The sequence below is a fragment of the Enoplosus armatus genome, chromosome 2 (genome assembly GCF_043641665.1).
Source record: "Enoplosus armatus isolate fEnoArm2 chromosome 2, fEnoArm2.hap1, whole genome shotgun sequence".
NCBI classification, from domain to species: domain Eukaryota; kingdom Metazoa; phylum Chordata; class Actinopteri; order Centrarchiformes; family Enoplosidae; genus Enoplosus; species Enoplosus armatus.
This window is the reverse complement of record NC_092181.1, coordinates 23,650,817-23,678,146: the sequence shown is the minus strand read 5'-3', so window position 1 is coordinate 23,678,146 and position 27,330 is coordinate 23,650,817. Positions and strand designations below refer to the sequence as shown.

At 40.1% G+C, this 27,330-nt stretch overlaps 4 protein-coding genes across 4 annotated transcripts; 1 reads left to right on the top strand and 3 right to left on the bottom strand.

Annotated features, from left to right (window-relative positions):
- Window positions 1–457: 457 nt before the first annotated feature.
- On the bottom strand, window positions 458–2,885 carry thumpd1 (THUMP domain containing 1). The gene is made up of 6 exons (XM_070924062.1): window positions 2,812–2,885; window positions 2,333–2,552; window positions 1,478–1,655; window positions 1,309–1,394; window positions 1,038–1,200; window positions 458–900 (listed from the first exon to the last, which is right to left on the bottom strand). Exons 1-6 carry the CDS (start codon window positions 2,883–2,885, stop codon window positions 566–568), a joined length of 1,056 nt encoding a protein of 351 aa, XP_070780163.1. The 3' UTR covers window positions 458–565.
- A 932-nt stretch (window positions 2,886–3,817) lies between these two features.
- On the bottom strand, window positions 3,818–7,916 carry eri2 (ERI1 exoribonuclease family member 2). The gene is made up of 9 exons (XM_070925813.1): window positions 7,894–7,916; window positions 7,501–7,565; window positions 7,280–7,360; window positions 7,055–7,182; window positions 6,777–6,939; window positions 6,382–6,482; window positions 5,910–5,991; window positions 5,729–5,817; window positions 3,818–5,287 (listed from the first exon to the last, which is right to left on the bottom strand). The coding sequence occupies exons 1-9, from the start codon at window positions 7,914–7,916 to the stop codon at window positions 3,818–3,820; spliced, it is 2,202 nt and encodes a 733-aa protein (XP_070781914.1).
- A 1,802-nt stretch (window positions 7,917–9,718) lies between these two features.
- LOC139301400 (RNA exonuclease 5-like) lies at window positions 9,719–17,828 on the top strand. The gene is made up of 18 exons (XM_070924787.1): window positions 9,719–9,972; window positions 10,134–10,260; window positions 10,345–10,468; window positions 10,870–10,977; window positions 11,134–11,222; window positions 11,987–12,102; window positions 12,227–12,365; window positions 12,791–12,885; window positions 12,972–13,074; window positions 13,171–13,259; window positions 13,825–13,933; window positions 14,460–14,576; window positions 14,664–14,801; window positions 15,010–15,102; window positions 15,230–15,596; window positions 15,677–15,864; window positions 16,671–16,780; window positions 16,854–17,828. Exons 1-18 carry the CDS (start codon window positions 9,719–9,721, stop codon window positions 16,906–16,908), a joined length of 2,421 nt encoding a protein of 806 aa, XP_070780888.1. The 3' UTR covers window positions 16,909–17,828.
- A 483-nt stretch (window positions 17,829–18,311) lies between these two features.
- Window positions 18,312–26,918, bottom strand: parn (poly(A)-specific ribonuclease (deadenylation nuclease)). The gene is made up of 26 exons (XM_070916028.1): window positions 26,861–26,918; window positions 26,511–26,588; window positions 26,353–26,432; window positions 26,157–26,224; window positions 25,335–25,416; window positions 25,126–25,186; window positions 24,484–24,652; window positions 24,336–24,398; window positions 24,198–24,236; window positions 24,072–24,114; window positions 23,883–23,963; window positions 23,666–23,722; window positions 23,481–23,558; window positions 23,334–23,377; window positions 23,176–23,218; window positions 22,839–22,914; window positions 22,651–22,761; window positions 22,487–22,556; window positions 22,339–22,394; window positions 21,584–21,670; window positions 21,420–21,494; window positions 21,158–21,332; window positions 20,884–21,011; window positions 20,159–20,225; window positions 19,915–20,075; window positions 18,312–19,191 (listed from the first exon to the last, which is right to left on the bottom strand). The coding sequence occupies exons 1-26, from the start codon at window positions 26,877–26,879 to the stop codon at window positions 19,145–19,147; spliced, it is 2,058 nt and encodes a 685-aa protein (XP_070772129.1). The 5' UTR covers window positions 26,880–26,918; the 3' UTR covers window positions 18,312–19,144.
- Between the last annotated feature and the right edge of the window lie 412 nt (window positions 26,919–27,330).

Below are 27,330 nucleotides of genomic sequence, written 5' to 3'. Positions count from 1 at the left end.
CAGTAACCGAAGCGAAATAAACCACAAAATGAGTAAAGGATGTGTGGAAAAAACAGTCAAACACACAGGTAGCTTTAATTCGGGAACTGCTTTAGGAAATTACACTTACAAAAAATGTGGCATACCAGTTAACCTGAACAAACTCTTTTTCTTCTTTGAGTAAAAATGTCAAAAAATAAAATGACATTGAAATTAAAACAAATTCAGCATTAAAAAACGGTCAGCTTAAGGTACAGTTATGTGACAGAATGGTGACATGTACAGTTAATTCAAAATCACTGCTATTTAAAATGGACATCTCAACTAAGTTGGTACCAATGTATTATAGCTATAAAAAAGATATTTAAATCATATTTGGATTCTGTTTGACTCTTGCCAACCTCATTATTTCGTCGAGTCATGTTATCAGTAGTGAAAAAAAAAAAGAAATCGACTTATCTTTGCTTTGAACCTTCCATTTGAAACAAAAGCACTACAACATAAAGCAACTTAAGATGATGTTCCATTAAAAGAACTTTTAAATGTAACTGACCAACTGACAATGACTTCCTGTAAATGTGAGCTCCTACTCTCCGTCACCTTCACCCTTATCGACCTCCTTGTTGTCCTGTGGCACATTTTTGTCTTTGTCTCCTTCGCCTTTCTTCTCTGCTTTGTTCATCTCCTCTGCATCATCGTGTTCCTCCTTCTCCTCAGCTGTATTCGTATCTGTTTTTGCTGTGGTCACATCAGGCTTTGGTGTGTCCTCTTTTACTACTTCCTGAACATTGTACTTTCTGTACAGTGTATAGTCTTTTACCACACTGATGCAACACACAGCCTTGATGACCTCCACAATGATTGTCAGTTCTGGGTTGGTCAAATCGACCTTGTTCTTAGGGTTCAGCTTCCCCACTAGACCTGCGATGGTCAGAAACCAAAAGGACGAGTCAGTTTTGTTCACTGATGATCAAAAAGGTGAAATTCATTTTACATCTAACAAAATTACCAGAGCATATTAGCCGGATTCAACAAATCAAACTACAGTTCAACACTACCTGCAACTGATTTGATGATTTCGTCTCTCTTGTTGTGGCTGCTGTTGCGGGCCTTGAAGGCGATCTGGTAGGTAGCACAGTTTGGGGTTTTGAACCAAGGCTCCAGGTAAGTGGTCAGGTACTTCACCATGTCATCCTGGAAGGCCTTGCATGTTCCAGTTACCTGGATGAGACGAAAACAAGGAAAAACTTCAGTTATTACTGTATCTGTTAAATCACATGTATCGTATTAAACATAGTTAAGTTGACTGTTGTGATTTTAGCTTCTCACTGGTAGCATCCGAAGTATCACGCGTGACTTCTTCTTCTTGGTGGTGTGGAGATCAGACAGGATGTGATGAACCAGCTTGTCAGATTCTTGGAGAAGAAAAACCAAAATTCAATAATACTGAAAGCCAAAAATAAATGACATCAATGATTTGTTCCATAAAAAAACGTACCTAGATTTAGAGTTTTGATGAAGATGACATTGTTTGCTCCACTGTCCAAAGCCTGGAAGCGCCTCTCCCGTTTAGCTCCAGATGCTTGCAGCTGTGCCACTTCCTTCTTCAGTGCTACATCAACATCTTCTTCCTCAGCTTCTTCTTCCTCACTGCTGCTCCCATTATTATCTTGCAACTGTGATCACGAGTGTCACTTTATTAATACCACATTATTTCAATATACCATGTCAATTAAGTACTGAAAAATGCCCTTTCAGTTTCAGTACAAGGTGACATCTTCCAGATTACTTTTTTGTCAAATCAACAGACCAAAGATATTCAATTTACAATTATATAAAACAAGCAATTCCTCAAATTTGAGAGGTGGAACCAGCTAAATTTTGACCACTTTTGGTCGAAAGATTATTTTAACAATTAGTCACTTAATCTACTATTGTAGATTCATTTTCTGTGAACCATTTAATCAATTAATTGTTTCAGCACTATACCAGATGGTCATATTTCAGTTAATTATTATAATAATTATTATAATTCCTGGCTAAACACTAAAAGATAAGTAGTGTGTATTCTACAAGAGTCAAGATTGAGGTTCAACTCGAGTCTATCGTCTTGGGCATATAAAGTTTTTGCTCGGGCTACTTCTATGCAATACACAAAACCAATGTGCAATTAAAAATAAAATGACATATGGTAACACATGCACTTTAGTCTTCACTTTCCCACTACTGTAACAGGATGCAATTCACTCCACCTGCACAGTAACTTTGGAACAGGTCTAACGGTGAAACAGGCCTCGTCTGTACCTGGCAGAGGAAGGGGTCTGATATGTGTAAAGTGCTTCTGGACCCCTACCTTCTCGGGCCCATAGAGCTGGTCGGCGTATTCATTGAGCAGATTGAAGGCCTCCGCGGTGCACTTCCTCTCGTTCATGTTGCATGTGATGAGGATCCCCTCCATGCCCACCTCCAGCTCCCGGCAGCCCTTCCACCGCTTGTTGTGGTGGCCGGCCGCATACCGCTTCTTGCTCCTTTTCCTCGAGTCGTTTGAGACGGCCGACATGTTAGCAGACAAGCTTTCGTAAAAATATAATAAACCTTTGTAGTTAAACTCAACAGCAGCGGGGCTACCTTCTTGTTTTGGTTACTCCCCCCTCGGCTTTATTAGCCGTTAGCTTAACCGCTGAAGCTAACACAAGCTTAAAAACTTAAACGCTGCGACGACTACAATGTAAAAACCATGTGAAGTTCACAAGATGATACAGCCTGCCCGTCTAACCATGTGTTCAAGCCGAGACTGTGGCTGTTTCAAGGTAATATCTCTCATTCAGTCACAACATAGCACGTTTTTGGTCGTCCTGGACGGCGCGTGAGGAGGGACAAAAGTCTAACACGTTTTTGCGAAACATTGTGCACTTTGGATTATCGGCACTGACTGTGGACGTGCTGTGTACTACAGAAAAACCAGTGGTGAAATGTAACCAAGTACTGTACCTGAGTACAATTACTACTTTATACTTCTAACTACTCCACCAATATTATCCACAATATTATGGATAACTTTTATACTACATTTATTTGATAACTTAACTTTACCCCAAGAACAAGGTTAATATATTATCAATACAGCATATTAATCTACTATTTAAAACAAAAAAATATTAAAGGTTAAGCAACCCAGTAGTAGCCTATATGAAGCAATTACATTAGCTCCACCTTTACCAGCTGCAACATTAAAAGTGATGCTTACACATTAATACATCACACTAATTATAATCCAGTGATATAATATCTGTGATTCTGAATTGGGCCATCCTGTATAATGAGTACCTTTACTTTTGGTACTTTAAGTATATTTTGATGCTAATACTTTTACTTAAATAAGATTTGGAATGCAGGAATTTTATTTTTATTAAGTAAAAGTTTACATCTTCCACCACTGATAAAAACCATCTTGCCAAAAAAGTGAAAAGGTAAATGATTACAACATGGTGTCATGACTAAAACAGTCACGTTATTTTATTTAACATTTCATTTGATCTCCAAAGCACATTTCCATAACATTATATTTACTGTAAAATACAATAAATAAGATGAAGTTTATCATCATGTTCATTATTGATTGATATTTTTTTCAACAAAATCCATATCTATAATATCATATTACCTCATTTCATTAGTTAATTGTCATTATTCATTAATGCTTGTTACACTTTTGTCATAGTTCATAAAAAGAGACTTCCCCGGTGGTTGTGGCAGCTCGTCTTCAAGCGTCATCTGTTCATCACAAAGTCTATGTGACTGAGGAAGAACACAAGCTCAGCGATCTTTCTCCAACAGGTTAATAACTCTTTCTTATTGCTGACTTCTGGGGACCAACGCTTAGAGTAGAGTTGATGTGACAGAGTGAGACAGAGGACCTGACAGCAGGAGAGGCCACTGAACTGCTTTTCATCAGCGCTGACTCCCACTTGAAGAGCTCGCATCCCTTCTGGATCCTGCCTCCGCTGCCCGACCGGCGGACCGGGCAGCAGTAAAACCCTCGCCCGTGGTTCGGACCACCGTTGGACACGACCTGGCGCTTTGCACGACGGCCACACGCACACAGTGGGGATGTGATCCTCTGTCCTCCTTTTGTTGTCACAGAAATGGAGGAACGATTGGTACGTGAGGAGAGTGTGTTGGTTGACAAAGAGGAGAGGGCATTCTTGGAGGACCAAAAAGAGCCACATGAGGCCGGACGGGAGGGCTCTGCTGGGTCCGTGAAGATGGTAAAGGAAGATTTTAGAGTCTCTTTGTGCTTTGTGTGTTGTGTGGTGACTGCATTGGGCCTGGCGAATGAGGTGTAAGGGGTGGAGGTCTTTTCTGGCATGAAGGATTTGTGCCTGAATGAAAAGGGTGTGTTTGTGTTAGAGTTGTTCTGGGGCCCATCTGACCTTTCTCGTACTTGTACAGAGGTTTTAAGTACTGTTTTGTGCTGATCTGATTTGGAGTCCAGAGTTTTAGGAACAGCAAAATAAGCATTTGGCTCTGAGATCATTGAGTGCAGCCTGATTTCATTCACACGTTTAGACATATTAACATGGGATGTCATCTTCTTTGCAGATAGAGACATCGTTGATGACTCACTGGTCATCTTTTGAGTTTTGAAGTTGTTTTCAACACTCACCGTTTCTCTTGTATTGTCCCTTAATGTGACCCGACCACCTGGTGAATGTGTATTATCAGGCTCTTCCCACACATGACATTCGCTGTCAAAATCTGATACAACATCAAATCCTCTCTCCGTTTCACTGACGACGATGTCATCGTCACCCTCCAGCACCGGATCATCATATGAACCACACCTGTCCTCTATCTCCACTAAAAGTTCTGCACCTTCCTCTTCCTCCATGAGTCCGACTGTTACTCCTGCTTTTGAGGGCTGGTTTGTCTGAGGCAGATTTGAAAGGCAGCCCATAGTAGTAAGACACAGAACAAGGCTGTTGTTATTATTGTGAGGTGACTTTATCCGAACTGAGGAGGAAATATTAGTGACAGCCTCTGCTGTAACTGAGTTCCTGCTGCGTCCCCATGGTGGCGTAGTTGTACCATTCAGAAGTGTCTTTGGTGAGATCAGGCTTTGACAGATTTGAACAGATTCCTGAAGTGAACTCGACTTCTCCTTTGTGTCCAAATCCCTTGTAATGTTCTCTGAACATGATTTGGCAGGAATCTTGGATGATGTGTTTTCCTCTTCATCAGTGTTGGACTGTACTTCCTTGTTGTCTGCAGTTGTGTTTCCAAACATGGGTTTGACCATTAACGGGGCCTATAAGAAGAAGATAAGATGAGGGATATAATCAGTAACTCATAACATAACACCCATTCCTAATTTTTCTTGAAACTGTATTGTCAGATAAAGTGTCAGCAGTCATTGGTTCTACACTGTATAGGCATGTTTACTTTCAGAAAGATTTATTTCATATCTTACATGTCACCAGCACAAAAGTCTAAAAACCGGACCACGTAAAGGGCATAAATATCAGTGTTTGTGATATTGCAACAGTCCAGTTATATATTTGTTTATTTACATAAAAAAGCTTCACAACAAACTTAAAAACTCTAAACGCAGGATCTTTCTGAACCAAACAAGCTTCATCCACGAAGACCTTCATATAGTCATCATCCGTGACAGGTTTTTTGCGTGGGGAGACAGAGGGGGGCCGGGGATTTAGGAGTTGGGATGCATCGTTGGACGACGGCCACTCACCCTCACCAGGCTCCGAGTGATCTTCATCACACACCCATCTCTCATCATCCTCGCTGTCAAATGAGCTGTATTTCGGGCGTCATCCAAACCTGAGGACAGAGGAAAAACAAGACCCACAGGATTAGATTTGTCTTCATTTCTAGATTTATTTTGACAAAAGAACTTTTGTTTTTATATTTACCAGAATGTTCTCTCCCTGAAAACTGTATTCCTAGATCTTGTAGAGCCCCATTCAGGCCTTTGGGTTTCCGGTCGTAAAACAGCTGAAAAAGACAAAAAAAAAAACGTGAGTTAATCACTACACGTGTAGTGCTGAAATGATTAGTCCAAGTGATTAGTTAATTGACAAAGTCTTATCAGTGAATATTTGTTTTTGGTTACAGCTTCTTGTGACATGTGACAACTTGATGCTTTTCCTGGTTTCATGTTATTAATAATCTAATATTTTGGGGTTTTTGGACTGTTGGTCAGACAAAATAAGCAAATTGAACACTTTACTTTGGGCTCTGGAAACTTAAGATGGGAATTTGCCATAACTATAAAATGTAATTCATTTTATAGACTTTTATAAACAACTGCTAGGTACAGCCATAAGCATGAGTGAGATTGCATGAAGGAGAACAGAGGTGTAAAGACAAAGTGAGCCTGCTTACCCTGTAGGTGCTTCTCAGGTCAATCCAGCTGTTGAGCTCATCAGGTTTATGGAGCTGCTTGCGTTTACACTCGTACTGCAAACAAACTCCAAGATCCCAGTCTGATACGCAACACAGATTCAAATTAACAATGCGTTTCTCCACTTATTATTTAAAAATTCCAACAAGGCGAAAATAAACCATACTATTTCGATTTTATTTTCATTGAACATAATGCAACGGAGCTATAGAGCCAAATAATTCAGTGTTCTTGTACAAGGTTTGTAATGTTTGAAGATTAAAATGGCATGCTAGTTGATATTTAGTGCCTTTAACTAAGGCAGAGACCGGTGTGTTGTGTTTATGGTAACTGAAGGTTAACATAAGAGGTGAAGACCAATGCAATAGACGTTTACCTGACCATGTGAGGAAGGTACACAGTTTTTGAGAAGGTGAAGATGCAGAAGATATCTGTTGTCCTTTTGGAAAGACCACACCCATATCGAGCTGCAGGTTTTGTAGCCAGCGGCTGAACCGAGAAAGACAGATCTGAATGGGGATCCCTGCCTCAACTTGCATCTGTGAGACAGAGAAATGAAGCTGTCAGATGTAATATAAAAATATATACAGTACACAGCATCAGAAAGTGCACTGGTATGTTTGTTGTAGTATATTTATGTCTATACACAGACACCTGTGTAATCCCGGTGAGCTCAGTGCAGAACTCGGACAGAGTGGGGTGCTCTTGGGGTTGAACATAAGTATGAAACTCAGACTCGACCTCCCCTGTGGACGTGTTCAGCAGAACTGCAGGAAACTCAACTGCATAGAAGGAAGACAGGACAGAGGGAAAGGTGTCATCAGCTATAAGGGCTAAAAAGAATAACAGGTCACAGGTAACAGGTAAAGGGCTACCTACTGATTTCCTGGCTGTAGTTGTTTTTCTCTCTCCAGCAAGTGGACTCAAAATCAATCACAATCAGGTATGAAAATATTTGATCTGAAAGAAAACATACAGTATTATAGAGTCGCAATTGTAACAGCATAATCCAGTGTGAAAATGTACTGACAAGGGGATAAAGTCTAAACATGAACTCTCTGTAATTTAGACACGTTATCAATTCAAATAATCATACTTACTTGATACCAATGATGTCTTTAACCCATTAGAGGATTTACTCCGCTGCTTTAGTAATCCTAGTTCTCTGCGGAAGCAGGAAGGGATTGAAGAGCCTCTGTTATAAATGCAGTAACTTACGTTAAATCTAACATGAACTTTAGCCCCGAATTTGTTTTTGCCAAATCTAAGGGGAAAGTACTGCTGACCATTTACAAATAGCTTACATTTTAAAACAACATTCAAACACTCAACGTCACACAAACGTATAACCTAGCTACTTTCATTAACATGAACATGAACTAACGTTCAAGGCTATTACAATACAAAATGTTTCGTTGTCCCTCGCATTTTATTATTTAGCTACGTTAGCTGTTTAGCTTACGCTAAAGGCTCATGGTTAATCAGTCACTTACTTAGCCAGTTTCCTTGTAGACATAACGTTAGCTATGACTTGAATTTGGGCAACTAACTGTACTAAAAAACTGAAACTTTAAAAGGGTCTTGCCACTTCAAATCAAATCGCGCTGGTTTTTTAAATGTTCATCCAGCAGTCTGAGCTTGATTTGTTGGGGCTGCTAGTCATTGAAATCAACTGCAGAAAGAAATAGTCGATCATGGAAATTGCGTAGTTTATCAAAACTAAACCAACTGCACTTCCGGGCATACAGTCTACTCTTCAAAACAAAAGCATGGACTACTGTATTTAAAATGGATTTAATAATATGAGACAACCCTAATGAAAAACAGATATGCTGACATGGCGTCAGTCTGATCTGTAATGTGTAACGTGTCAGACTAAACACGGTCAAATTTACGCAATTTTAGCTACTTTCACTGACTGAAAGATATTACGACAGCCAATACGGAGTTTATTTTTAAAGTGACAAACCGGAAGCAGTTCTACTATTACTAGACATTAGTGTATACTGTAACGTGCAGCAGTACTCGTGCTTTAACCATGTGTTTTTAGCCCTTACCAGTGGTAGAAGAAATTGAAGTTGGACCCTACAGGACCAGTAACATTTGGTATTTACACATATTTATTCTCGTTACTATTCCCACGCGTATGCCGAACTTATAAACACTCCTACATTATAAATGTATTTGTGTAAATTATTTTTAAAGTGTTAGCTAGCTAGGTGTGTAGTGTTTCCTGTGTAACTGACCCCAGAACCTCTCTCAGAGGAGTTAAACCACTGCTCACCTGAACGGGGAGACATTTAAAGTGACTTTAATTTGACACGGCAAGTGTCTTTGCTCACATGTAAAAGTTCAGCCTCCCTGGTTTAATGTGGAAAGTACCAAAGACACTGTACTAGGATGTGACTGCTTATCAGGACACTCGATGTTCCAATGAATTCATCTGCACCTACAGATAAAGCTGAAACTTACTTTATTGACGTGACAGTTGCTGCACAAATAGAGCAAACACGTTATCTTACAGTCACTAGATATGCTTTTATTATACTCATCCCATCATCATAATGGGATAAAGTAGCCCAACAACAGCACCGTAATTTAAGTCAGTCTACTTATCCCAATAATCACTGTAAGTAATCATAATTAACCTAAATCCCCAGCATGTTATTCTAAAATAATTTGGAGTTTATAACATGAACTGTCACCTGATATTTCTACTAAAACATTACTTGTTTCGGTACCTCACATTGAGGATCTCTCTATGTGCAATACAGTATAATTCCTTTACCTTTCTTTCTTTTGTTTTGTGAATTTGTAAATTATAGCTGTTTTTTAGTTTTAGAAGCTTTTTTGTAATGGTCTTTATTGTTTTTATTTATTATATCTTGATGTTTCTTACTTATGTCTCTGCTATTGCACTGTCTTGTATACTGCTGTAACAATGCAAATTTCCCCTCTGAGGGATTAATAAAGGATTATCTTATTTTATCTTATCTCACTGTTTATTTTGTCTCAGAACAAAGCAGCAAGCGTCGAAAATACAGTCAAAAATGATTATTTAAATGAGGAATTATTTAGGAAAACAATCAATGCCAACTTTCAATAATTGACAGTTTTTGATATTCAAAGTTATTGACACATTTTGGTTAGTACTCAAAAAGTAATGAGCTTCGATACAAATAAAACGAAACAAATTCAAAGAGGAACATGTGTAAATCTTAGACGTACATTAACTTCTGCTCACATGATAGAGTTTACACTTGACAGCCAGTCATTTCAAATACCTTTTTATTTCCCAGTAGAAACATCAGCTTGAACATGGAGCCTCCCTCAGCAGCAGCAACATGTAACAGAAAGAAAAGAAAGAACCTCACACCCACCGCACAAGAGGAGGCCAAGAGATTAAAAGCTGTGCAGGAAGGTGAGGAGGCGCTGGAGTGTGGACGTTCCTCCCGCTCACCGAGGATCTCTGTGCCGCTCGACCGCCTTCAACAACCAATTACACTGAATGAGCTGACAGAGCTGCTTCATTATGCCGCTCTGGGGAAAACAGTTGGTATTAAACAGCCAAGGTAATGACTTTGGTGGTAAGATGTTATCAACTCTCATCAAATATCTCTCTATAACATACTTGCTCTAGCAAATGATCTATTTTAAGTATTAAGTGCTGCAGACTCCACCACTCATACTTTCTCAATTGTCTGTATTCTGCCTTCCCCTGTGTCTCTTGTAGTTGGTGTCGTCTTCTCCATCAGAAGAGGATTAAAGCTGTAAATGTGGTGGTCGTGGAGGGCGTGACCCAGAGTCACTTTTACAAACACTACCTCACCCTGCGACACCTCAGGACCAACTACACCACTGTAGGTAACCAGAGGTGAAACATTATATTCAGTGTTAGTGCTTTAGGTTAACACTGCTCCTTGTTTTTTATCTGGCTGGATTAGAGGGTCACCTTTACTCCATCATCATCTACTGACCTGGCCTCAGGGATCTTCAGCAGTGAAGTCCCTGAATCGGATGGTCCGTCTCTTTCCCAAAGACACAATGAAAGCAGGGAATTGCACAAAGGTGAGACTTGTGTGTGGATATGTTCTGAGTGTGTGTAGACCCTGGCAATATATGAATACATTATCAGTATAACACCAGACTAGGTATGTCAAAAAAATTATGATGTAGCTCACATGACTTGGCCCTTTCCTCATTTTTAAAGGCTGCCGTGAAGTTAAATGTTTTTCTGAACTGTTGTAGGAGATAAAATGAACAATGAATGCCTCATATCCACATTCCATTTGACTATCAAATGATCAAACATCACATTATTACATTGTGGCTTTTAGTCAAAAAATATTATATCTTTCTGTTGTAGTTTTGTTTTCTCTCAGTTTTTTTGCTCCTGTTTTTAATTCTGTGTGTGTGTGTGTGTGTGTGTGTGTGTGTGTGTGTGTGTGTGTTATTGTGCGCTGCTCCAGCACTGATGACTCACCCAGTAATCACCAAGTTTGGGACACAGAGGAGAGGACTGACGGCGTATGTTCTCACCCAGGAGGAGATGATCAAGAGACACTACCCTGTCAAAGGTGAGTCTCTCCCCGATGAAGGTCTTCTGCTCATGACTGTATCTCAGCAGGCATACTGTATGTTATTGTTTCCCCCCTGTTTCACTAAAACATGAGGCCAGTGTTATTAGTCTTATCTACTATGACAACCTTTTTTTTTGGTTCCTTTTGACACAGGGATGCCAGGCTTTGAGGACTTCCTCTGCACAGACTGTGTTGACTGCGTGACTGACAACAGCCCTCTGTATGGCCTGGACTGTGAGATGGTGAGAGGCTCTCAGTTATATATTTTATTTCCACTTTCCATTGTGGAAATGAGTTATGCCGTTTCAAACAATCAATACTGCACTATATATTATGACAAATTCATGTGTCATGCATTACAATTATTCTATCTATTGGTTTTAATAGCTTTTTTCTAAGTGACAGAATGCTACTTTAATTTTAATCATATTTATGTTACTGGTCGTCCGATTTGACAGATTTGACCACTAAACAGAACGAGCTACATCACTTTTAAGCACTCAAATTGTCAGACCACCTCATCTTTCACCCTGCAAATAACTGTGTTCTTTATGACCTCCAACTAAACCCAGTATCTAACATATACTCCTCACTTATTCCAAGTTTTCTATCCTGACAGTTAAAGGGGAGCTATTATGCTCATTTCCAGCTCTATATATTCATTTTGTGATTCCACTAAAGTAGCTTTGCTAGCTTTTGATTCACAGTTCAGCAAAGTCTCTCAGTTCACCCTCTGTCTGAAACAAGCCGTTTGAGCTCTGGTCTCTTTAAGGCCCCCCTCCCTAAAAGCCTACGTTTACCTCATTATTTGGCAACCTTGGCAACATTTAGTATGAATATCCAACAATCTAACATTATATATATATATATATATATATATATATATATACACATATATATGTGTGTGTGTGTGTGTGTGTGTGTGTATATATATATATATGAATGAAAAAAATAAGGAAAAGCATAATGGGTCCTCATTAATCATTGTGTTCATGTTGTGCTTCAGTGTCTAACAGAGAAGGGATATGAGTTGGCTCGTGTTTCTCTGGTGGATAGTGACGGGAACTGTGTGCTGGACGATCTGGTGAAACCTCAGAACCGAATCCTCAACTACCTCACCAGGTACACACACACACACACACACACACACACACACACACACACAAAGAGACATACTGGTGTATTTTTTATAACCAACTTCAGTCACTGTGTTAAAATGTTAAAACACATTTTTGTCTTCTGATAGGTTCTCTGGTATAACCGCAGCGATGTTGCGACCAATCACAACCACCCTGCGGGACGTTCAAGTGAAGCTCAGGACGTTGTTGCCGAGCGACGCAGTTCTGGTGGGCCATTCAATTAACAACGACCTCATGTCTCTGAAAGTGAGTTACTACTGACATTTTGATCTCAGCTTGAAACGATATAATTATCAGGACAGAGTTGAGATGTGAGTTCTTTCAGGGCAGGTGAAGCTTTGTATGTTTGTAGATAGAAGTGTGTGTTGTGCTTACAGCATCTGTAGCCACTATGTGTACAACGGCGTGCTTCGCTGTCTGCCACAGTATATTTCTTGATAATACAACTGGGGGTCAATATTTTAAGATATAAGATCTCAACATGACTACAGTAATAAACAGAGGTAATTTTATTCCCATCATGCCAGCACACATATTACACATATTACATAATAATATACATATATTATATATTATTTTTCATTTTGGAGAGCCTCTCTTCGAATTCGGATACATTTCTTCAATAAAAAGCAGAAGTTTTGACCTGTATTGTGTTTGTGTCCCACCTGCAGCTGATCCACCAGCATGTAATCGACACCTCACTGCTGTACAGGAGAGAGTTCGGACAGAGGTTTAAACTTAAGGTCCTGGCCGAGACAGTGCTGAAGTAAGCTGTCTCGCCCCCTCTCGCTCTCTGTCTCTACATCTCTCTCCCATCACCACTAATAATTTAATTTTCCATTTGTGTCCCAGGAGGCAAATACAGACTGAAGAGAAGAAGGGTCATAGTCCTATTGAGGATGCTGTGGCAGCCCTGGATCTGGCTCAGTACTTTATTAAAACAGGACCTCGTCAGGTAACACATCACTTTCTAATGCACGAGCACACACACACACACACACACACACACACACACACACAGTTAACATTTTCTATGTATGCTCACTGTCAGGTTGTAGAACTTCATTTGGAGGAGTTGTGGGGATATACAATAGTGGAGGAGTCCACCGACTGTGCACCTGGTCCCACACCGAGCCACAGGTACGTTACACAATCTCACTGCAGTTACTCAGACCATGTCCACACGAAGTCGTATCTTTCCTCTGGGTTTTTGGCCTCCATTTTTCACACACAAACATGGAGCTTTTCAAACACACTCTGGTGGATCAATACAAAAACACAACCTCACATTTTAGTTTGGACCAGTATACGTAGCTTATTAAAAACAATGACGCAAACCTCCTCAGACACAGAAAACGTTTCAGAAATGATCTGAAAACACTGTTTTCTTTTCATCAACAGCATTTTCAGATTTAACTTGCTCAGTGTGGACCTTGTTTGAATCAGTTTGCCGATGTTTCTTCTAAATTAGTCTGTCTTTGTCTGAAAGTTTCTAATCGAATGTCTATGATTTAGCTGTCCTTTGGAATCATTTCAACTACAACAAAAGGGTTTATGAGGTTGAACACCTTCCAGAAAATCAGAAATGATAGACTACAATACAATACATCTTCTATCACTAATGAAAGCATTAAAATCCCATCAACAAATTCTTGCACAACTTAGTTACTAATTGAAGGATTCTCCGTCTTTATTTCTTGAGCAGGTTTGCTGATATACTACAGACACTTGGCCGGTCGGTAACCTTTTTAGGAAAGCGCTCTGATGTCGCCCTGGATCTGTCCAGTCAGCTGTGGCACAACTCTGACAAAGAGGTGGGACATGAGGAGTTGAAGCTTTGACTCAGGAGCCGTCTACTGCCTCCTGACCTTTACCTTATCAAACACTTAGCTTGGTTTTCTACCCAAAACATGCACTGATCTGTTTTCATTTGTGGTGCGTTTACAGCAAGTAAGTCCTCATAAAGGGTTTGATGGTTTTCCTATTTGTTCGATATTTGGATTCTTGTCTCCATTCAGTCGTGAATATCTCCAGGTGTCTGGTTTTGATGAAAAATCTTTGGTTGCATTTCTGCCTAATTTGACAATGAACACTAAAGTGACAAAGAGAGGAAAGATGAATGAAGTTGCTCTTTTTGTTCAAGAGATGACTGATTATCACTGACTATATTATAGGTGAATATATATGTATCTGTTCGCTGTATTTTTAATTCAAATCAGAGGCGATAGGTTGCTGCACTATTTGGCTTTCTTCTTTTTCCTCACCGTCCCCCCTTTAACTCTTCCTCTTCTTTTTCTCTTCTTCTTCTCTGCCTTTCTGACTGTATCCCATCCCCATCAGGTGTCGGCCTCTTTCAGGAGACAGACCAAGTGTCCGTTCCTCTCAGTGCTCCAGTTTTCTTCCTTCTCAGATCATCTGAAGAGGTTCTCCCCTCATCACGAGCGGCAGTACCAGAGGGTGAGGCATTTATTCAGAACACGGTCAATTTAAAAGCGTCTGAGTGTTATTTTAATGCACTGATTAATGTGTGTGTTTATCCTGCAGGTGTGCGCAAACCTTCGAGATATGTGTGTAGTGTTTGCGGGGCCGTTCCCTGCAGGTTTCTCTGAGAGGGAAGTGAGACGGCTGTTTCGTTGCTGTGGTCCGGTTCGGAAAATCAAAATGTTGAACACAACTGTCAGGGTATTTTTCACCTGCAGTATCATCCTTGATTTTACATTTAATAAACTGCTATTTATAATTTCTGTCACAGATTAACACATCAACAACTGAACACCTCTTGAGAAATGATAATTACTGCTTCAGTTCCTTCATTAAACTAGAGCTGTAAAAGTGTTTGGATGTGCGTTATTAATCTTGGCTTTATTTTCTGACAATGTTTGTTCTCCAGGTTCATGCCGAGGTAGAGTTTGAGCTGCTGGAGGGAGCTATGCTGGCTTTAAAAACTTTGAATGGACGTAATGTGCACGGACAGTCCATCAAGGTAACTCTCTTCCCCTTTTTCTTTTGCTTTCTGTTACTTACTCCCTTTACATTGCAGTTAAAGTTATGTTGAACCCTTTGTAGACTGCTGCATCTCCAACCTCTTTACTTGTTTGTGCCTTTTCTAGGTCCAGAGACCTGTTTATGAGTCAATGCTGGACTTGGATCTGACTCTTGATGCTTTAATGGGTGACAGTCTCAACACCAGTCACCTCTATGCTGTTAAATTAAAGCCCAGTACTGAGACTGAGTGCACACAGATTTCTGCGAAGGTCAATGGACACACGTTAGATGCAAAATGTTCAGGTATTACTCCTGTTACAGCAGCGAACGGGTTTCCCCCAGCTAAAGTAAACGGTAAACGGCTGCAGCCCACCACCACAAAGTCTAAACTGTCTGAGGAGACAGTCAGAGAGACATTTGGTCACTTTGGCACAGTGGAGAGAGTTGTCCTGCCTGCCAAACCTGGAAAACTTTCAAGACACGCCCACATAAGTGAGTAAAAAGCTATTATTATTCATCATCCCTTGTGGTACCGTATGCGTGTCTCTAACCCGAGTGTCTCTGGCTGATAGAGTTTGAGAGTTCAGAGGGCAAACATGCAGCCCTCAGCTCCACTGAGGAGCTGAGGAAGGAAAACTACCTCGTCTGTCCATCCCTAACTCCACCCCACTTACCTTCATGGGTTGCCGTGACGACGCCAATCACCACAGTGGAAGCAGCAGAAGACGAGGAGAGGACCCACATGCACGCCACCGCTCAGGTAAAGCCACTGTTTTTATATGATAATTTATGCAATTGTAGCATGTTTCAAATTATTCTGATGGCATCAGTGAAAATGATTCAAAAATCAAATGCTGACTATGTCTGCTGGTGTCTTTTTCTTTGTTAGCATGCTAACACACTAAACATCAGCATGTTATGATTGAATTAAGCCTATTAGCATGCCATGTTAGCTTGACATTTAAAGTACAAAGTCTGACTACGTAGAGCTGAGTCTGATGAGCTGAGGCTGATTGAGATAATGGCCGCCATGGCTTTTTCTCTGGGGCCAAGATTTGAATGATTTGTCCCACTAGTGGAAAGTCTCTGAAGAATAACTGTCTCTTCATTTGTCCATCCATACAGAAATGTTGTTTTCTGTTGTGAGCATAATAACCACACGGGGCCACTAGTGTCTTTAGTCTTATATACTTGGTTGCTTTTTTTCCCTGTTCTTTAAGCGGTTGTGTGTGAAAACCCAAGACGACAGCTGTTTGGTAGATGCTCAGGCATCATAGTTGACTGATTGTTCTGCCTTTCAGCTGGCAGGCGCAGTCAATTCTCACTAGATATTTTCTAGACTAAACTTGCACTGAGAAAACTGGCTTTGTGAGGCAAATGTTTCATGACATCTTGCTTCCTAGATGAAAACTTTTAACTCTGAAAGTTTATCCTGCTAACCTAAAGTGATGATGCTCCTGGTCTTGTTGGAATTCAAGTACTTTGTGAAAAAGCTTTAAAATGCACCTGAAGCAGAGTTATTGGTGCCTTTTTCAGACCTGATGTATTGAATTGTAATCGGTGTAGGACCACGAAATGGATCTCATGATGAGGAAGTTGGACCGCCGCCTGCGGAAGCTGTTCAGATCTCTCCCAGACGGCACCTTGTCTGTGGCTGTTCTGCTCGGACACACCAGGTGACGACTCTGACTGTCTAACAAAATCTGCTCCCAAGTTAAGTGTTTCTAAACCTTCTCTTCTCTTCTCTAGTGCTCATGGCCTCCTTCCTGGTTTGTGCCTTATGGAGGTCAAGCAAGGGTCTTGAGGAGAACAGTGACCTGGTCCTGTGTGGGAATGATTATAAATCTGAACTATCAAAACATCTTCCAGTCCAATGATGCCTGATCTCGAGTGTCACTTGAACCACGTGAAATCAATGAAGAAAATAAATCAAACAATAAATTGCCACAGACTTCCTTTTACTGAAAGAGCTGAGAGCTGTACATCTGCATGATACACTTTTTATTTTGTTTGTGATGGGTTTTATAAGCTATAAGGGCAAGTTTAGGGTTAGGGCTAGTCAAATACAGTGCTTGTAAAATGATTTTTGTGGGAATAAGCTACAAATTAACATCTGCCTTTGGTACAAATGATTTACTTGTTCTCAAACAGTACAACCCCCTAAGATACGCCAACATTGTTGGAAGTTTGGCTTTTGGTTCGTCTCTTAATGGAAACTAACCATCTGTTTTGAGTGCGAAAGTCAGATATCGCACATAACTCTGTAACTCATGCTGAAGTCTTCCAGATACAAATTGTTTTACTGGAAGAAAATTAATATGACAGCAGTTTAATGAGGTGACTGTGAACCCAAAGACAGACAATATTAAACACTGTTGGGTGAATGTATGTTACTATAAATTTTATGAAGTACAATTTCATTTTAAACAAGAGGATGCAGATTTTTAACTATGAGGAGTATTTATCATACAGGATCTGTGCATTTTGACACTGAACCATTAAAACTGATTTGATGTTAGTCTTTTCATCATTCACTCAGTAACTTTTAGGTATATAGTGTTTTTCTTTTGCACTGAAATATGACTGAGGACTAATTCAGGACAGTAAACCTAATGCTTTAGATCATTACAAAGTGTAAATCTAGACCATTATTGTTTTTAAAATGTTTGACATTTGTGGTCACCAGGTTCATCTCTGTTCTGTGTCTCATTTCTAGCCGGGGAGGAGACTGTACTGAAATATTTCACTTTAATAAAAATTTTAGTTTTATATTCATTACTTGTTTAAAAATACTGAAGTCATTTCAATTCAACAGGAAGGGAGCCCTGGGCACCTTTATTAAATAATAAAATTATTAATTTAAAATAGTACAAGTCCTTAGATGTAATTTTTTTAAACCGTGGGGGAGATCACTTGTTATGATTTCTAAATGAACTACATTAGATTATGGTTTTACCAGGACCTTAAATAATCATGTGACTGCTAAAAGCAAGTGTTTAAACGTTTCAGATTTTGTGTTTTGAACAGTGGCGCTCTAAATGTGACGTACAGCACAATGACAAAGTGTGGAGAAACCCCTCAATTCAACTGTGGTCAGTTTGAGAACAGAACAGACAAACAGATACTAAGAAACATTCTTTAATTTTTTCCCTTTCCAAGGAAATATTTAAGGATTTTTAAACTTTATCTTATACAAAAATGTATTCGTCTTAACGTTTACACCTTTTGCATTTGAACATACTTTGACATTGTTGCAGATTGACACAGATACAAAACATTAAACACAAAAAAGGTAAAGAAAAACAATTCTGTACAAAAAACAAGCACCTCTCATGAAGGATCAAAATGCCACCAATAATAAACATCACATTATCATTGATAAGCTTATATATGTTTGATAAAACTGGGGTAGTTGACTGAACTAAATTATTTTTAAAATGGGAAAAAAAATATTTGACTGCATTAAAATACTAAATAACCCAGACATTATAAACTACAGGACCTGTCAAGTGGTATTTTCTCTCATGAATTATGAAACGGAGTCACAGGGTTACAAAGACCGGAGAAAATAAAGTACATCTCCCTCACGTGCACAAACTCACACTCACAAAATAAGACTGATTGGAGGTGACGGTGTCATTAAAATTGATGAATGATTTCAAAGTGACAGCATGGCCGTGGTGGCAGATTCCAGTCTGAACACATCGGAGAATAAATGAACATTTGTGGAGTTTAGAGTTTTGAGATTCTAGTGGTGCATGTGTGCGGTTACCCAGAAGAGTTGCCTGCTCTTCTGGTACAAGATCAAAATATGGCAGCTGTCGTTATGGCTTGTGTTCTCTCTTTCAATAGTCCAGTCAAGTCGCTCGGCTGGTGGCTTTGGACACGGTATCCACAGCTGTTGAGTGAACGAATGAATTTAGGGCGTGCAACACTCCCAGTGATGTACAACCTTACAGGAGAGCGGCCCAAGTGCTTATGATGAGAGTCAGAGCAGGAGCTCAGTGCGGGACAGTGGCCTCGCCACTCCACACCTCTCGCTACCAAACTTCTGGGACCTCAAACAGCGATGTTGTGGATTCAGCACCTGTACAAGAGAGGGCCAGACATGCAAAAGATGAGAACACGAACCACACTTACCACACCAGCAGCCTGATTTGCAAGTAATCATACTAAAATCTTGCCAATTGGTAAATCAAATCTATGGAACCTTCCTCAGTTTTTATTCCCTTTGTTTTCAGTCAGTTTTTGGCCACTTGGGGGCATCTGAAACAAGTTGTGAACCCAACACTGACTTTTTAAAAATCACCTTTTAAAGTTAATATGGAGAAGTTGCTAGTTGCTTATTTACACATCCAGCAGATACAGACCAACATTATCAATCATTTCGAGTTGTGTGTTTCAATCTGATCAATGTAAGTCCAATATTCACTGTGATTTTGGTCTCTCTTTAGCTGATAACTGCTCCACTATATTCACCAGCTAGTTGCTAACTGTGCCCATCTGTCGTTACCATGACAAAAAAAAAGTGATCAAGTCTCTCCTATCATTTCTTTCTTATTTCTGTTTGGATAAACATTTGAGTATTGACAACAGTTTCCTTCATGCTTTGGGTGACAAACAGGAAGTTATCTGTAAGCTTTGATTTTAGCCGATATTTCTTTACATTTTGTATATCTACATTATGGCAAGTCATTTTGAGATTATGGAGGCAGGATTTGAAGATAGAGTCTTTTTCTATTTCTTCTATCTTTTTTAACCGTTTGAACTGAGGGCTTATTAACCCTTTGAATCTGCTTGACAAACATACCTTCAGCTTTCTTTTTCTTGTTCTTTTGACCTTTCCTCCTGTGGCCCGTTGAGGCTTGTTGCCAGGGAACCGTCCCCTCGGTATCATTGGCTGGATCTGTGCCCTCAGGACTTTCCTCCTCATCAGGGACCGGACTTAACCCCGCTGAATCTGATGAATCTCTGCAGGGAACAGCAACTATTAACATACTTAAATCACAGCAAACAGGATGACCGTGACAAATTATCACCTCCATTTTACTTACGCCGTCTTTAGCCATCCTTCTGAGGTCTTGCTCTCGACAGCTTCTGCGTTTGCCTGTCCACTTAGGTCTAGGAAACACGATGACAACCAGTGTATGAGAGCCTAAATTGGACCTCCTTACACAGCATATTTACTGCATTTTACTTAGTTAGGAGAGATACATTCAATCTTTAAAACACCAAGCATCACAAGCGTCCCCTGACAAGATGGAAAACTGACATATCTTAAGACGACAAAAAGTGGAAGAGAAATGGAAAAAAATGTGATAACTCAAGACTCAAAACGACATCAGAATGGAGCCGCAAATGAATCCACCAAATAGACTGCATGAATGATGGGATGTAAATGTATTGTCTAACAATTTTGTTACCGTTAATATTCAATGTTGCAAAATGTTTGCCAGAAAAACCCATATATGCATAATTAAACTTACTGTTTTCTCTGTCCTCACACAAATTTGGGATAATGTTGCATTTCAACTACATAAGCAAAATGTTGTCAATCAGAAATGCATCTGATCTGTCCATTCTGCAGCAGGTGGCCATCAATAAAATATAGAACAAATTAGTTCCTTGATTTAGTTACATTGGTTGTGATGATTATTCACAATGCCACTGCCCTCTTCTGCAGGGCACACTGAATCTCTGAGTACTTTCCAAGGGAAAGCCTGCTGATTGTTACCACACTGCAGCAGGAAAGTACTTATGCACGCACACGTTCACACACCATCAGTTTTCATCTTCTTGCTGCCTGTGCTATCCGGGTATGAGTAGTGACTCCAGCCGTCTGTAATAAGAGTATCGCCGGCCCCCTGCTCTCCCTGAACGGGACTGATGCTGCGTTTCCTCAAACCCCTAGAACAAAAAAAAAAAAATCAAAAATAGGCCATACGTACTTCAATATAAATAGAAACTGTGCACACCTGCAGAAATTCCCAAGGTGAGAGGTAAATGCACGGAGTGCGTGTTGAAAAATGCAGTGTATATCAACACAGGTGTACCTGGGATATCCAAATCCACCAGAAGTAGTAGAGGTGTAGTGAGATTTTTCCCAGCCGTCCTCTCCCCAACTTTTGGCCGTCTGGCTGGGCTTCTCCTTGTCCTGCTGCTTACCCTGGATGTACTCTGCGTACGTCTGGATCCTGTAACTCTCTGCATAGCGGCTGGTGTTCATGGCTGCGTGATGAGGGGAAGATGTTAACAGACTGCATCAACGTTTTTTGTGCAGATGACACATGTATTCAGCTGGGGTGTCAAACTCACCTATCTGTACCTGGTCCGTCTGACTTAGGGACACAAATGCTGACGTGTCGTCTATCCATGAAACCTGGATGTTTCCTGAGAGGATAACAGAAGCGGAAAGTGAGCAATGAACACCAGGTCACACCTGTGTAGAAGCAGAGATATCAGGCAAAGCCATGTCTTACCAAAGGCACTGAAGAGCTGGTAGAGGTCACTAGTCTTCCATTCTTTTGGGAAGGTGACATACAGGACGTGGTCTCTTTTAGGTTGCACTGTAGGGACAGAGGAGATTAGAGAGTATAACCAGCAACAGGTGAGATGGAGTTTTAATTTAAAGCTTCAAGAAGTGTTTTCATGAACACTGAATCAAAAGCTGAAGTTAACAAGTGGCTGTTTGAGAAATTAAAGCACCTAGCAGGCTAACATACACAGCTAAGACGATTGGATATCAGGCCTGTGACTTTGTTTAGATTTTCTGCCCCCTAGTGGTCAAAAATCCCTTAATGCAGCTTTAAATACAAAAAGGTGCCCAAACCAAGTAATGTTAACATTTTGTGTGTCTCATCAAAACACCGCCTATATCCTTGGCGCCCGATAAAGTTGAATGCATTTTCTTCCTTATAACATTTTCAAAGCCCCGATTTTTAAAAATATTTTAACTCGAGCAGTTTACATCCACGTTTACTTGTTTACTTACTGCCTTTGCGAGCACGTTGCAACGTTTTTTTATTACCGCCACCAACTGTCGTTCAGTGGAGTAATGTGAATCTGGTGGCAGGAATGTGCATCGTGTGTGCTCAATACTACTACAATAGAAAAACATTGCTCCATGGTGCTGCTAGCGTTAAAAAACTCCACAGGGTACTTTTAAGCGTGACAACATTTTCAAGCATGTAGTCAATGCAGCAGTAGCCCTGCTGTGCTACATTATCATACTCACAGTCTGGTCCTGTGATGTTGAGGTAGGGAATATCTATTATCCTCATCAGGAAAAGCCTTGATAACAGAAAAGGTATTATATGCATTTTTTTAAACGATGTTTAGCTGTAAATGAAAGCAAATACTGTAAATTTAAGTGCATGTCTTACTTGTTGAAGAAAGGCTCAATTAGTTTGGAGCGAGCAGAGATGTACGCTTTGGGTGGAGTCAAGAAAGAACCTGTAAAGAGAGTGTAGAGCAGACCAAGTTAAACAACTTGTATTTAGACATTTTTTTTATTTGCAAACAGGATTGGTGAGATTGTGTGCGTTACCCAGGTAGTTGGCCATTGAGATGAAACAGAGGCCAGTGATGTAGGCATCATACCCGGCCTCGTGGAGCTGCTCCTGGGCTGTGTCATAACTGTGGAACCCCTCTGCCGTTTCTGTCAAAGAAGAAAAAAGGTGTCAGCAGGATTTTGTAGGCTGAGTGGTTCAGGCAAATGTTTGTGTTTTCACTCACCAACTTGTGGTGACTTGAAGGGGGTCTCCTTCAACTGTTTCTCCAACTCTGCCAGAGAGGTGTTTGTGATCAACTCCTGAAACACAAAAGTCAAATAAAGTTTTTGCAGAGCCACTCGTTTGCTTGGTGCTCTGGCTACTGTGGTGCAACTTGAGCAGAGATTCTGCCACTGCTTTTAGGGCTAATCTGGTATGCCCATACCAGTTCCATCCTTGAAAAGGACAGAGTAACTGTGTTTTAACTATTATGTCCAATCAGTTTACTTTTTCTTTTTTTGTTAAATCACCAACTACAAATTAGCACTCCTTGAATTCTACATCACTGAAGGATCATTTACCTTGAAAGGCTGAGTGGAAGCCATCAACTTTGTGTCCAGAAGTCTGCAAGTGGACAGATAACCAATATTGCATTGAACAACAAAAACCACATAAAAGCATAAAACAAAATCTGTTGTAAAGACAAGTAAACTAATTAAACAAAGAGGAGTAATATTACCTTGGGAAGACACACATTGTGACCTCTTTAAAGTCTTGAAGATCCTGAAGAAAACAACATTGAGATAATTCATGAATCACATGATTTAGCTGCGATTCATGCAACCAAAAAGGCTCCATATTAAAAATATCCGTTTTAAGTTTTTACCTCTGGCAGAGGGCAGTAGAACTGGTGGATGGTGTGCATTACATCCAACAGCATGTTGTGTCCAACCACAAGTTTACCCTGTGTGTTGGATGAAATGGGTTAGGGGTACAAGTCAGACTTTCCAGAGCCATAAATATTTAAAAAAAAAAACACAGAAAAAAGGTAATTCAAGATGTGGTACTCACAGATTTAGAGATGGCGTGAATGACCCTGGAGAAGCCAACAGCATCATTTAGCTCCTCCTGTTGGGGGCAGAAAAGCGTGGGGCAAAAATATTACATATAATCAAAAACTAATGAATCTTAAAGCACTTCAAAACGAAAGACAATTTTATGTTTTCCCATATTCAAACCACTCCTCACAATAACTCTCACTTAATATCCACCTTGAACCCAAACTCACCTGCTCCCTCTCCAGTTTCTGCTGCTCTCTCCTCTTCCTCTCCTCATCATCTACTTTGCTGACTTGGATGAATCGCTCCTTCTGCAAACAAACAGAACTTGCATTAATATTTTCCCATTTTACATATTCCACACAACAAAGGTAACATTGGTTGGAATTAAAAAAAAACAACCCAAAACATGTTCTTACCTTTTCTGTTTCGATGGTTTCCACATGAAGCCCCTTGGGAAACCTGTGAAGAGCAAAACAAATCTCAATCGTCTACAAACCGACACATAAACAACAATAACAGCAAAAGAATTATGAAACACTTACTTCCAGTTCAGTGTCTGGTATATCAGCTTTCTCTGAAACCTGGTAAGAAAATATATATAATATAATATATAATACAAAATGTACATGTTAATACAAATGTAGTGTAGGTGTGTTATTTTGACAGGAGGGCTATATTACCCAGTACATGGCTCCAAGTCCAAAGTCTTCTCTGAGTTAGTGAAGAGGGCCTCAACCTTCTCTCTTTGGGGAAGACAGAGTTAAAATGATCAAAACGGGGAACGTACAGTTAAAAAGAGAGAACAGTATTATATGTACGGTCACTTACATGACCCTGTTGATGAAGTCTTTATGTTCCTCAGGTACGTGTGCGGGGCCTTTGGAGGAGGATGGGGAGATGTAGGATGGTGTCCCTACACCATTAGCATGTTGATTTCTCCTCTCCTCTGTCTGCTCCCTCAGCTGGGCTTCCTCTTCTTGATTTAAGTATGGGATTCCTTTGAAAACCAGAAAAGTCTCAATTTTACTTCTGTGTAGTGACCTGGAGGTCTAAGGTGGCTCTACACATTCACCGTCCTAGACAAGAAGAATTTTGTTGAGCAGCAGTTAAAAGATGTTTTCTTGCATGTTTTAACACTCTACCTTTCCCCAATGCTGGTAATGTTATAGAGGGAAATGCAAGTATACCAGAACAATCACAGCGTTTGCAGTTTCCGCTAAGCCTGCATAGCTTTTATGTGCAGTTACATTTTTGGGAGGGGTGACTCTAAATGACAGCATAACCCTCGACCTACAGGGACCAGCTTTCCTAACCCAAAACTGACCAAACATCCACTGCAATCTTTCCATACGTAAAAGTTTGACATGTGGTGCTATAAACTCAAATCAGCTGGTGGTCAAATATTGAGGTTTCATATCAAGCACTGCACATCATGAGACAAAAGGGCATTTCACTCTGTGGTGTACTCACCATTACAGAACACCTTGTTGAAGTCAAATCCCTGACTGGCCAGGAAGTCAATACTGGAACTCTGAAATGACAAAGATGATATTTTTTTTACAGCTAACCAGGCAACAATCATTTTGAAACCATCTAAAAATTATTGTCACTATTAAATGTCATTTATCTCAGTTCACTCGGAAGCAATCCAATGACTCTGAAGAGCAACACTGACTTACTTGACAGATGAACTTTATGTCCGGGGACGTCCTGTTGAACGGTTTCGGAAATACATAAAAATTAAAAGGCTTTATGACGTACCTGCAGAGACGGGGATACAGGAAACAGATCAAGGATTAGTGAAATCATTCCAGTAGCTGAGAGTTTATTACAATAACCTGCATGCGAGTCACACAGAAGCTGAATCACTTCCACTATTAGTATCTAGTTGACAAATGTTTTTGAATAAAACCTTAGGGGAAATCTAAGTAAACTGTTGCTTATTGGAATTAAAATAAAATCATTAAATGTGTTCATCATCAAGACTTAAAATCAGATGGATTAACATTTTAGGAGACTCCAAGGCAAAAATTAGCTTCTTCTTATGAACCCCTCAGTTTTTCTGTATGCTAGAATACTGGCAGGCCCTGGTTTGTTGTGTAGTAATTTGATTAAAACACATAATGTGCATCACAATAACCCAAATCTGAATAAACACTTACATCAGTTGATATTTTGCTGGAGTGCTGCATATTCCCAAAAATAGTTTAAACTAAATTAGCAAAACATTGTGGGCACACAGCAAGGCTGGAGGCTTTTGGGGGCCCCGTTTGCCCACACCAGCACATTTAGTTTGTCCAGGCGCTGAGTCCAAAAATGGACTCTCAACAAGTTCTCTCTGTACCTGATGAACCAGTTTGGTCTAAAATGATTTTTGTAATAAATAAGGAATTTTAATATGAGCAGATGACAGTGTTTAGAGTCCTTTTCTACTTCTACTTTCTCCCCAAATATCAAGGTCAGATCTAAAATCCTGTATATGTTAAGCAGTCATCACTCACTTTGACTTTTCCTGGTCGTACTTGAATGTGCATAATCCAAACTGGAAGAGCAGAAAGTCCATGGAGTGCTGGAGGACAGAAAGAAAGAGTTTAAATGAAATAAAGAGTAATGTGGATGTGTTCAATCCGCCCGCAGAACTATGGAGGGAAAGCAGGATGCGTTGGAGGTGTGCTGCACTTAATCAACTCTGCTAACCTTTTTAAGCTTCGTGTATCGCTCCTCCGGTGTGTCCAGTCCGTTGGTTAGTGCACTAACATTAGGACCGTCGCTTATCCCTAAAAACAACCAACACGTCACAATACACACACAGTTATTTCAATCACAATCTCCGCTAAAACTCTTAACGCGGTTACCTGAAAATTCTCCATCGATGGCAAGGAAGTCAGCCTCCTCAATCGCGCTGTACACCGTGTTTAAACTGTCTTTATAATCTGCGAAAAAAAAAAAGGGAAAGTGCATTAACATCAGTATGTCAGCGTGATGGGGACAGCGTGCTTGCCAGAAGGGAACACATAGCTAAACCCGCAGCCGCATAGCATTACCTAAGTTAGCTAGCTAGCTAGCGAGCAAGCAGCACAAACACTGAGGAATAGAAGAGAATGTGCATTTTAAATATACAAGAGGTCCTTCCTCTGTTGTGCGGTATCATGATGTATACAGCGAGCAAAAAAACCCAGTGTGCAAATTCTGGCTGGCTACTTACTTCTGCGTGTAACCTCCATCCCTGCACAATGACTGAACCCGGCTGACAGCTAACGTTAGCTAGCCTACGTCAATTGGCTTTTAACCGTTTTACAAACACTTCCGGGTCCGCTGCCACCAGCCAAACCAGCGCTGCACAGCCTCATTGTTTCTGTACACGCTGTACATTTGGTGTTGTAATTGAGATAGATTAGATTTAATATTTAGAATGACACCCCTTATATTAAATATTACCAGGTTACTTACTGCAACAGCTGTAATAGTTTTCTTTTCTTCTTGATATTTTGGTTGTAATTTAAATTGCCACACATTTATATAAACCCCCCACTCCTTTAACTAAACTCACAGGAAATATTTCAGATTTTAGGACTAGCTCATACCAGTTATCTAGAGGTCATACATGACTTTGTGATTTATTGTCCATAAATGTGACAGTAACCCACATTTATAAATCAGTGGTTTCTGCCTTCA

Bases quoted from the DNA above. Each gene is read 5' to 3' on its own strand.
- thumpd1 (XM_070924062.1), bottom strand. From the start codon at position 2,885: ATGTTTCGCAAAAACGTGTTAGACTTTTGTCCCTCCTCACGCGCCGTC. The intron at 2,553-2,811 runs GTGACTGAATGA...TTTTTACGAAAG, and splicing joins GACCAAAAACGTGCTATGTT to CTTGTCTGCTAACATGTCGG. The intron at 901-1,037 runs GTAGTGTTGAAC...TGACCATCGCAG, and splicing joins AATCATCAAATCAGTTGCAG to GTCTAGTGGGGAAGCTGAAC.
- eri2 (XM_070925813.1), bottom strand. From the start codon at position 7,916: ATGTCTACAAGGAAACTGGCTAA. The intron at 7,183-7,279 runs GTAGGTAGCCCT...CCTTCTATGCAG, and splicing joins CAACTACAGCCAGGAAATCA to TTGAGTTTCCTGCAGTTCTG. The intron at 5,818-5,909 runs GTAAATATAAAA...CTCTGTCCTCAG, and splicing joins TTCAGGGAGAGAACATTCTG to GTTTGGATGACGCCCGAAAT.
- LOC139301400 (XM_070924787.1), top strand. From the start codon at position 9,719: ATGGAGCCTCCCTCAGCAGCAGCAACATGTAACAGAAAGAAAAGAAAG. The intron at 10,469-10,869 runs GTGAGACTTGTG...GCGCTGCTCCAG, and splicing joins AAGCAGGGAATTGCACAAAG to CACTGATGACTCACCCAGTA. The intron at 15,103-15,229 runs GTAACTCTCTTC...TGCCTTTTCTAG, and splicing joins TGCACGGACAGTCCATCAAG to GTCCAGAGACCTGTTTATGA.
- parn (XM_070916028.1), bottom strand. The intron at 22,395-22,486 runs GTAAGACATGCA...TCTGTTATCAAG, and splicing joins ATTGAGCCTTTCTTCAACAA to GCTTTTCCTGATGAGGATAA. The intron at 19,192-19,914 runs GTATGTTTGTCA...TCTCTTGTACAG, and splicing joins CAAGAAAAAGAAAGCTGAAG to GTGCTGAATCCACAACATCG.